An 11,690-nucleotide genomic window follows, 5' to 3' on the forward strand; every position below is an offset into this window, starting at 1 on the left:
GACCATTCCTACCAGGACAGGGATGAGATGGGGACCATTCCTACCAGGAAAGGGATAAGATGGGGACCATTCCTACCAGGACAGGGATGAGATGGGGACCATTCCTACCAGGACAGGGATGAGATGGGGACCATTCCTACCAGGAAAGGGATGAGATGGGGACCATTCCTACCAGGAAAGGGATAAGATGGGGACCATTCCTACCAGGACAGGGATGAGATGGGGACCATTCCTACTAGGACAGGGATGAGATGGGGACCATTCCTACCAGGAAAGGGATGAGATGGGGACCATTCCTACCAGGACAGGGATGAGGAGGTCATGTGTATCAGGATGGGGATGAGGGGACCATATTTACCAGGATAGGGGATATTAAGTACAGAATTGACCACTTTTTTTTTTTTGCTTCAAATTTTTTTTTATATAGCTCGAAAAATACAGTATAAAAATAATTTTCGGGGTTTTGTTTGTTTGTTTTTTCCCCCCAACTCTTCACTATGCTGCGGATTATCACATAATTTAATTTATTGCAATGCAGTGATGGAAATCCAGTGCTCGATTTGCTCTAAAATAAGTGTGTAAAACACGCGAATTTCATTGAGGATTTTTATATCCGTTACACAGCAGAAAACTATGCAACTGTTGATCAAACGCAATAGAAATGTGCACTTCTACGTCCTCCTGCAGAAAGTCCAATACATCGGAAGAAAAAAGTATTTTCCAACACGGAAAGTTAAGAAACTTTACAAATCACTTGACTACGGAATCTGTCATCACTCTCGCGGCTTTTCGACAGCCCCAACACATGCAGGGATTGACTGCTTAATATCCAATCCCTGCATGTGTTGGGGGTGTCCAACAGCCACGAGACATGGAGCCTCGGGGACTAGAACATATTTTTCGAGTACTTCGAAGACACTCGGTTAGCACCCAAGCATGCTCAGATAACACCTTACAGCACATTCGCTCATCACCAATTTCTATACATTGGGAACAGCAAAAAAAGCTGCTAACGCCATCCAGCACCACTTATCGGAGCAAGCAATGGACGAGCAGAAAGCCAATCTATCCGTTTCCAGTTTCCCCAATGTTGTAAAAGCCTCGCAAGCTGAGCACCATATATTATCACCAGGGCTGGTCAGCTTTATGGCCTCCCGCACCGCACGCAGTCAGCTTTATGGCCTCCCGCACCGCTCGCTCTCTCACTGCACGCGGTCAGCTTTATGGCCTCCCGCACCGCTCGCTCTCTCACTGCACGCGGTCACCTTTATGGCCTCCCGCACCGCTCGCTCTCTCACTGCACGCGGTCAGCTTTATGGCCTCTCGCACCGCTCTCTCACTGCACGCGGTCAGCTTTATGGCCTCCCGCACCGCTCGCTCTCTCACTGCACGCGGTCACCTTTATGGCCTCCCGCACCGCTCGCTCTCTTACTGCACGCGGTCACCTTTATGGCCTCCCGCACCGCTCGCTCTCTCACTGCATGCGGTCAGCTTTATGGCCTCCCGCACCGCTCGCTCTCACACTGCACGCGGTCACCTTTATGGCCTCCCGCACCGCTCGCTCTCTCACTGCATGCGGTCAGCTTTATGGCCTCTCGCACCGCTCTCTCACTGCATGCGGTCAGCTTTATGGCCTCCCGCACCGCTCGCTCTCTCACTGCACGCGGTCAGCTTTATGGCCTCCCGCACCGCTCGCTCTCTCACTGCACGCGGTCACCTTTATGGCCTCCCGCACCGCTCTCTCACTGCACGCGGTCACCTTTATGGCCTCCCGCACCGCTCTCTCACTGCACGCGGTCAGCTTTATGGCCTCTCGCACCGCTCTCTCACTGCACGCGGTCAGCTTTATGGCCTCTCGCACCGCTCTCTCACTGCATGCGGTCAGCTTTATGGCCTCCCGCATCGCTCGCTCTCACACTGCACGCGGTCACCTTTATGGCCTCCCGCACCGCTCTCTCACTGCACGCGGTCACCTTTATGGCCTCCCGCACCGCTCTCTCACTGCACGCGGTCACCTTTATGGCCTCCCGCACCGCTCGCTCTCTCACTGCACGCGGTCAGCTTTATGGCCTCCCGCACCGCTCGCTCTCTCACTGCACGCGGTCAGCTTTATGTTCTCGCACCGCTCGCTCTATCACTGCTCGCGGTCAGCTTTAGGGTATGTGCACACGTTGCGGATTTACTGCGGAACCGCAGCGTTTTTTGAGGTGCAGAAACGCTGCAGATGCGCAATTGATTTACAGTACAATGTAAATCAATGAAAAAAAAAAAAAAAATGCTGTGCACACTTTGCGGAAAATCCACTGCGGAAACGCTGCTGTTTTAAAGAAATAGCATGTCACTTCTTTTTTGTGAATCTGCAGCGTTTTTGTACCCATTCCATTATAGAAAACCGCAGGGGTAAAAACAGCAGCAAAACCGCACATAAAAACGCTGCGGAAACTCACAAAAAAACGCAGGTGCGTTTTCTGCCAGGAGAGACAGAATCCGCACCAGAAATTCCTAAGCCTAATCCGCAACGTGTGCACATAGCCTTATGGCCTCTCGCTCCCTCACCGCGAGCAATCATTTATGTAGATTTGTGATCATTATCGTGAACGCTGCACGTCTTCATTTACAGAACTTCTGAGCCTTATCTGATGAAACCAGAAACAAGTTTTACAGGTTGCACTTTATAGACTTTCTTCTTCAATTCTTCCCGAGTAACTACAGAACAGAATGGTAATTACCGTGGAGCTGCACTTCTGGACACGTCTGACATAGGAGGAGATGGAAAGTTCAGTAACTTTACAAGCGCTGAGCTTCACGTATCACCGATCACATTTCTGATAGTTGCTGCTTGGTGTCACTCAGCGTAAGGCCTCATGCACACGTCTGATGGTCGCATACGACTACCATCTGTGGTTTTCATGGATATCCGTGATATTCTATAGGTCCTTTTTTTTTCTTCTTTTTTTAGGGACCACATCACATTTGGAGTGAATTTGGAGGTGTGTACATGAAAGAAAATGCAATTTCTCCTGAGTACGACAATACTCCATATGTGGGGGAAATCGACTGTTTGGGTGAACGGCAGGGCTTGGAAGGGAAGGAGCACAATTTGACTTTTTGAATGCAAAATTTGCTGGAATCATTAGCAGACGCCGTGTAGCATCTGGAGAGTCCCTGATGTGCCTAAACCGTGGAAACCCCCCACAAGTCAACAATTTTGGAAACTAGACCCCTCAAGAAATGTATCTAGATGTGTGGTGAGCACCTTGAACACCCAAGTGCTTTGCAGAAGTTTATAACGATAGAGGGGGAATTTCACACAAAATGTTCTTTTAGCCCCAAATTTTGTATTTTCACAATGGTAACAGGAAAAAAAAAAAAAAGAAACGTACGCCAAAATTTGTTGTGCAATTTCTCCTGAGTACACAGATACCCCACATGTGGGGGAAAACTGCTGTTTGGGCGTACGGCAGAGCTCAAAGAAAGGAGTGACGTTTTGGAATGCAGATTTTGATGGAATGCTCTGCGAGTGTCATGTTGCGTTTGAATAGACCCTGATGTACCTAAACAGTGGGGGAAAAAAAAATTACATTTTTACTACCAAAATGTAGTTTTAGCCCCAGATTTTACATTTTCACACTGGAAAATGTGGACGATCAATGTGATTTAGGCTCACTGGGGCTCAGAAGGGAGGGAATATTTGGATTTGGGAGTGCAGAATTCACTGGATTTCTTTTGAGGAGCCACAGCGCTTTTCCAGAGTCTTTATTGGGAACATTTTACATAACGTTTGGGATCACATTTATCAGTCAATCTACGCTGAGCAGTTACATCGGGGTTTCCCTATAAATCTCCGAGTGACTTAATTCGGATGAAACCATGAGAAATCCATTCACTAATGATGCAGATTTACTCTGGACTCCGTCTGGCCTCTGTTCAGCGTTGTCCTTTTCTAAAGTGCACAAAACGCCTAAAAACCACAGACACCACTGGATCACAGGTCAGACGCCATCCACAGTACCTCCATCTGCCACATTATAGAGAATCTTCCGTCACAGGTTCCGTCTGAGTCATAAATGTCATAGATTTACATGGAAACCCCAGGGCAAGAGCTCAGCGCAGAGCGCAGGATAAATAGGAGCCGAACCTTACTGCGACCTTTGGGAGGCAGAATGAACAAAACAGAAGGTGAAGAGTTGGTTTTATTTCCTTTTTACGCCATTCCTTGTGCGGTATAAGGGATTAGATGACTTTATTCTTTGGGTTGGTGCAATTACGGCAATACCAGATTTATCGGGTTTTTATGTTTGGCTGCTGTCACACACTGAAAGACGCTTTTTGCACCCCCATATTTTGAGAGCTATAATTATTTTCCATATTTCGGCCCACAGAGTCATGTTATGGCTTGTTTTCTTTTGTAGGACGAGTTGACGTTTTTATTGGTACCATTTTCGGATCGCTTTCTATTCTGATTTTTGGGAGGCAGAATGACCGAAAACCAGCAATTCAGGAATTGGTTTTTTTTTGGGGGGAGGAGGGGGTTTATACCATTCCGTGTGTGGTCAAATTGATAAGGCAGCTTCATTCTTCTGGCCAGTATGATTACAGCGATAACAAAATTATATATATTTTTTTATGTTTTGGCGCTTTTACACAGTAACAACTTTTATAGAATAATTATTTTTGCACCACTTTCTTCTGAGAGCTATAACTTATTTTTTCGCTGATGGAGCTGCATGGCGGCTCGTTTTTTGCAGGACAAGATGACGTTTTCAGCAGTACCATTTTTATTTACATTTGCCTTTTTGATCGTGTTTTATTCCACTTTTTGTTTAGGGGTATGATGATAAAGCATCTCGTTTACTTATTGACTTTTTTCTTTAACACTGTTCACTGAAGGGGTTAAATATTAGGACTGTTTTAGGTCGGGTCGTTCAGGATGCGGCGATACCAAATATGTGGACTTTTTTGTTTTACATAAATGTATTTATTGGATTCTTTTTTGTTCTTTATTCTGTATTTTTTGTACTCCGCACCCCCCCCCCCCCCTACTTTTTTTCATTGTCCCTGATTGGGACATCAACATTCCACTGACAGATCGCTGATCATTATAATACTCTGCAATTCTTTTGCATTGCACGATGTCAAATCAGCAAGCGTCTTGCAGGCAGGGAGGAGGCGGCTGATCAGGTGCTGCTCTGAGCACGAGCTTACAAGCCACAGTCAGAGGGAGTTCCCTCCCTTTGCGATGCCCGTTCAATGTCACTGATGCTATGGACAGCGACATCGGGGGGGGGGGGGGGGGGGGGGGGAGGGTTAAACGCCGGCGTTCGGTGCTACCACCAATTGTGGGTGTTGCTGCAGGGTACTGGCTCTCGTACAGCAGACACCCGCATTTGATCTAGGCGTCACTCAGCGTGAGCCCGCGCCATCGCCAGGAAGTATACAGCAGTTTGGGGGTACGCAGCTCATGCGGTGCCGGGCGGATGTTGGGAAGGGGTTAAAGATAATTAAATAAAAAAAAGAAATATATATAGAATTACAAAAAGAACACAAGTTCCCTTTCTGTTCACACTGATTGCAATGTGATAAGAGCGGAGCAGCTTATTGTTCCTAATTGTTTGTCTTTCTGCTCCTGCTCTCTAGATAGATAGATAGATCATCAGTTCAGGGTTGGACAATGACTGGTGCAATGCATGCTGAGAAGTGAACGGAAAGGAAGTCCTAGCACCTACAGTGCTGGCAGAGTGATTTGCTTATTAACTCTCCTCTGCTCCAGCTTATAAATAGAGGTCCTGAATGATAAATTCTCTCCATTATGACTCTAAAAAGACAGATAGGAGTGTTGAATGCTGGAAACAAGGCATAAAGCAAGAAATAAAATCCCTTTAGTACTTTGTAATGACTAGAGACTGTCAGAAACAGCAGCAATTTGTCAGCCGGCAAAGCAAAATCCTAAAAATATAGAGTATTGACAGCAAATGGTGCAAACACCTGAGTATCTACGCTCCCATCCAGAGGGACTACACGTACAATGGAAGAGGCAGCTCCAGATAATTATGTCACCACGGGTCAGGCGATATCCAGGAGACCAGCACAACACAGGAGTCGGGGAGGGGACGGGATGGAGGAGTCGCAGGGCCCAAGCAAAGAAGTTTACTCAAAACTTTTCATCTGTTCACAGACTTCAGCGGAGGGAGAACATTCCAGCAATGTATTTCTATTAGTGGGATCTGTAATACTAGAGGCCGATCACCAGCAGGATGAATAGCAGAGCGCTTGTAAAAGCGAGCAACTCCGCAAATTACCTCTTATTAAAAATCCTCTCTGATCTCAAGACCGGGGGGGGGGGGGGGGGGGGATATTATTGTTTATTGCTTATTTCTTAAATTATTGGCGACTCTGCAGCCCGTCAGATGTTCCTTGGCCTCCTCGGTAAGCTGGTAGCATCGGGATACCCCCCCCTGCGTGCACCGTCCGAGGGACCCCTCCACCCTCTGCGTGCACCGTCCGAGGGACCCCTCCACCCTCTGCGTGCACCGTCCGAGGGACCCCTCCACCCTCTGCGTGCACCGTCCGAGGGACCCCTCCACCCTCTGCGTGCACCGTCAGAGGGACCCCTCCACCCTCTGCGTGCACCGTCAGAGGGACCCCTCCACCCTCTGCGTGCACCGTCAGAGGGACCCCCTGCGTGCACCCTGAGGGACCCCCTCCCCACTGCGTGCACCCTCCGAGGGACCCCCTGTCCTCGGCGTGCATTGTCCGAGGGAACCCCTCCCCACTGCGTGCACCCTCCGATGGACCCCCCACTGCGTGCACCCTCCAAGGGCGTACAGTTCTGGCCAGCGGTGCAACAACGATCAGCGCGGTACCATCAGGAGCACAACTCCCCCCAGCAAGCGAGAAGACTGGAGTCTAGGAGCAGTGCGCTACTGAAGATTTGACAACCCCCCCCACCCCTTACATTAACAAAACACTGCAGGAACAGGGGTCCGCATCCTTTGATTGCTGGGAATTGTAGTTTTGCAGTTGGAGAGCCACAAGTTAAAGATCCCAGTTGTAAACCTTAAAGGGGTGTTCTAGAATTAGGATATTGATGACCCTTCCTTAGGATGGTAAAATCAGATCAGTGGTGGTCCGACACACGGCCCCCCACCGATCAGCTGTATTCAGGTGGATGCAAAGAGTACACAGAGCTGGAATAGCAGAGAGCCGTAGGTTTTGCAGGGATAAGTCTCCGCGCTCCCCATTGAAAACCAAGGATGCTCGGCCAAACAGAGCGTGCACGCTAATGTCTGGTGGAATCAGGACCGATAACCTAAGAAGTTGGGCACAATTACTTTACAAGCAAGATGGCTCCTGCGATCTCTGACCCTGGGCAGGGAGATGATTGACAGCAGTGACACCTCCGCCCGACATGGAGCTGCATGTACGGACACATAATACATGCCAGAGATAGCAGCGCGCAGGGCGGCCGCGGAGAGCCGGGATCCATAGAGAAAGGAAGATGCTTCAGGCAATGCCACCAATTATTTTTTGCAGGGGTTATTTCCTGAGCACGCCTTGACACTAGACTACTGGCAGGATTTTTTTTTTTTTTTTTTACGCTGTTCAATAATGAAGAAACTGCTAGAGGCTTTGGAGCTGACAAAAAGCTTAAAAAGACGCCTGAAGAATCGTCTTACTCACTTTTAATCCATTGGAGTCTTTGGCAACCTAAGAGTTACAATACTGAACATGTGTACAGAAAGTCATTTTTGGGGGGCTTTATTTTATTTACATAGAAATGCGTATGTTTATTCTTTTGAATGCTTCGCTATCGGCTTACGGGGCAGAATACACCAGAAAATAAAAAGTGATAAAATATGAGCAGCTGTAGGGGGCAGGCCAATGTGTATATTAGTTCACAAAATATGGACCTGTGTGATAAAGTGCAGGCTGCAGCCGAAGAACACATATGTAACCATAGATATATGGAGAGTAAGAATAGTAACAAATACCAAACTGGGATATTCGCTGGTTTACAACTTCTCAGTAATCAAAAAGGATAAAGAGTTCATTGTCGTAAAACCACAGTGTAAATAGTAAGCGTATATGTGACACATAGGTTAAATGCTCTGGAGCAAATGTGTGCTGCATGGCCCAGGAGGCTGTGCTGTGTGTAGGATTGCGGCACCAAACCCCGACGCGCGTTTCTAACCTTACCAGACCTTCATCGGGTAACATATAAAATTTTTGGTGTCTTTTAATCCTTGTACATTTATATGTAACCAGTCAAAATTAAGTACAGAATTTGTCTGATATAATTGGTGGTGTGCACGGACCCTTAGAGATAAGCGGTGGTGTGCACGGACCCTTAGCTGTAAGCACAGGGGTCTATATAATGCTGCTCTTCTGCCAGTCTCGGGCCGTGGCAGCAGGACGTGGGAAGTTCCCTTGTAAGTAACATCCTGTTCTAGGAGTTATCAATCACCAGACTAAATAAATATTAAAAAAAAAATAAAAATAGATAACCCGCACAGATCACCTGACTACTAACACATCGGCAAGCACCCGCCTCGGGCCGCCAAACAGACTCCAATTTGTACCAGCTAATTAACTCTTTACGGAATGATTGTCATAAAGATAGCAGAAGACTGGATGGTAAAACACTTGTTACTCCACACCGCCATTAGCAGACAGCGCGAGTCCCCCAGGGCTATGACCCCATATCACAGGGTCAAGCTCAGGCCTGGTAAAAGCAAAGCATGAGGAGAGGGACCTAAGCAGCCGATGAACACCTATGGTGCCCGGCGCTGAAAGTAAAACATGCCCGAGACTTCTTTACTAGGGGAAATGTTTCCAGCTTCCAGAGGGGGAAGGAGACCGATTTTGTCCATAAACGAGATTAGCAGCAGCAAGTACAGTTACACATTGAGACAAAACATGAAGAATAGGGCGTTTTGTATGATAGAAATAATAGAAGAGGATAGACACTTTAAAAAAGAGACTGGTGTTCTGCAATGATGGAAGAAATTAGTTGGATGGATTCCAATTAAAAAAAAATAAATAAAAAAAATAAAATAAAAAAAAAAGCAATGAAATGGAAAATGGTGCATCTGGGCACCAGGTAAATTCTCAGAAACGGTGTGAGCCGGGTCGCACCGGACTGAAGAGAACATTTTACTCTCTCCATCAACCATCAAAGCGTTTTGTCAAATTTACAACGCGGCAATTCTTTCAGCATTTATCACCCGCTGATGAACAGGAAAAAATGAAAATAAAAAATACCTGCAAGAAAAACTTTCTTGTCGACATTCCCTTTATGAGAATTGGAAATAAAATTCCAAGTGTTGGGAAAAAAAAAATAGTTTTGTTTTTTTTTTGCAAACATTGACCCGGCATAAATTTTACAAGCCAATACGATTATAACCATATCAAAAAATTTGTATATATTATTATTTTTTATTTTCATTTTTTTTTGTAAAGGAGAGCTGTCACTAGATCAAGGGCGGCCAGGTTTGGGTCTTACTTTATTCCCACTGCTCCCAGAGATTTCCATTCCTTGTTTTTTCGTAAATCCGCAGTACGGTTCCAGGGATACAGGGTTTTTTTTTTTTTAATCTATTACTAAACAATTCCGGTGTCTACTAATGGGGCGTGGCTTACAGGGTAATTATGCGCCACAGCGCAGTCACGCCCCCAGATCGTCAGGTGAGCCACGCCCCCTTGTAAAGCATTACTCGGGCCACGTTAGGGCACATACCGGGTGTTATCACTTTTATTGTATTTTTATTTTGGAGGTCTTACACTGGAAAACAACAATACTGTAATGGTTTGTTTTATTTAGCGTTCACTTTGGGCCCTAAATAAGTGTAGATTTCGATGGATCAGAGTCTCACGTCTGCAGCGATTACAAATGTTTGGTTTTTATGTCTTAAATGAACAAAATAGGAGGAGAGTGATTCAAGTTTTTTCCCTTTTTTTTTTAATTTTCCAATGTATTTTTCAGTCCCTCTAAGGCTTCTTTCACACTAGCGTCAGGCCGACGTTCCCGACGCTAGCGTTGTCTCCGCCGCACAACGGGGGCAGCGGATGCATTTTTCCAGCGCATCCACTGCCCCATTGTGAGGTGCGGGGAGGTGGGGGCGGAGTTCCGGCCGCGCATGCGCGGTCGGAAAAAGCGGACCGTCGTGAGCAAAAAACGTTACATGTAACGTTTTTTGCTCCCGACGGTCCGCCACAGCACGGCGCAACCGTCGCACGACGGTTGCGACGTGTCAATCCGTCGCAAAACGTCGCTTAATGTTAGTCTATGGGTAAAAAACGCATCCTGCAAGCACTTTTGCAGGATGCGTTTTTTCTGCAAAACGACGCATTGTGACGGATTGCAGTTAACGCTAGTGTGAAAGTAGCCTAAGGGATTTGTGATGGTCTGATCGCCTGTGCTTTATACTACAGGATATGGTGACAGTCACGGTCTCTTATGAAGCTCAGCTTGTGGCCGGTCATCACAGGACCACCAACATGGCAGTGATGGGGGGCATTAGATTAAGCAGGCTCCCCCGCCGGCTGCCACCCTGAGGGCACGGCACAAGGGTGGGTGACTGATGCACACTGGATCACATGATATATGAATGGTTAATCAGCAGCAAAAGGAAGCAGCTCAGGTCACTGCTGGTACCTGCTGCAAGTTACGATTTGGTGACTCCTGAAAATGTCAAGTTATTATAAGGACCTTGATGGCTCGCCTGCAGGTCACCAAGTCCCCACATTGACCCCCCAGGTGTCACATCTGGCCTGCACTTCCCACACACACCACCAGAGGGCTCCTTGCACTCCACACTGCCTGCACTTCCTCCACCGGGGCAGCAGGGGGCGCAGTGTTCGGGCCCCTGACACCAGCGCCTGCACCAGCAGGGGGCGCTCTCCGGCTCTGCCCCTATAGACCCGCCCGGCCGGGGCAGACGTGGCCGCCGCACACACGGGGACGACGTTACCTTTGAGCGGGGGAAGCGGGGACAGCTCCACTAGCGCCCCCTGTCCACGGAACTGGGACGAGCCCTGCGACCTTTTCTGCCTCTGCGCCTTCCGGACGGACTTCCGCGTAAAACCGTCCACTTTCTCCGCGGCGGAGATCGCCGACATTTCGGAAGCGCCCAAGTAATCCGGGTGTGCGCTGCCCGCGGGCGGGTAGGTAACTCCTCCGGCTCCCCCTCCGTTCTAGCTCCTCTCGGTCGGACTTTTCTCCGTCATCTTCTCCCCCGGGGGGTAAGAAGTTTCACTTGGCAGCAGGGACTCTGCCGGAAGAAGCCGGAGAGAAACCTGTGGCGGTAAGTCGGTAACTGCTGCCTGCACCGAGCGCTGGAAGGTGACTGACAACCCGATCAGCCAATAGGAACGCGGGAAGAGCCGTGACGTGTACAAGGAAGGTTCCTTTTTCTACCAGCAGGGGGCAGCCGAGGGCAGTGAATGGTCGGGGGGCGGGACGTTCGGATTGACGTCGTAGTGGAACGAAACTATGGAAGAAATCTATCGTTGTCATGGAGATATGGACGGAGCGTGATTGACAGTGGCGGCGGCCAATGAATGACCAGTTTGTGAGCTTATTGACCAATCAGATGCGTGGATGAGAGATCAATGAATGGAGAAAATCTTGACAGGGAAAACCACGTGTGTTCCTGACTCCTGCAGCTGTCAGCAAATTTACTGACACATCA

At 48.1% G+C, this 11,690-nt stretch overlaps 1 protein-coding gene across 1 annotated transcript in view; it reads right to left on the reverse strand.

The window, feature by feature from the left end:
- Positions 1-11,414, reverse strand: part of PPP2R5A (protein phosphatase 2 regulatory subunit B'alpha) — a 62,366-nt gene extending 50,952 nt beyond the window's left edge. Inside the window, exon 1 of the mRNA XM_077282306.1 lies at positions 10,971-11,414. Within this exon, the coding sequence (XP_077138421.1) occupies positions 10,971-11,118 (148 nt within the window). The 5' untranslated portion in view covers positions 11,119-11,414. The remainder of the gene's footprint in view (positions 1-10,970) is intronic.
- Positions 11,415-11,690: the final 276 nt, after the last annotated feature.

Source organism: Ranitomeya variabilis, chromosome 2 (assembly GCF_051348905.1).
Source record: "Ranitomeya variabilis isolate aRanVar5 chromosome 2, aRanVar5.hap1, whole genome shotgun sequence".
NCBI lineage: Eukaryota > Metazoa > Chordata > Amphibia > Anura > Dendrobatidae > Ranitomeya > Ranitomeya variabilis.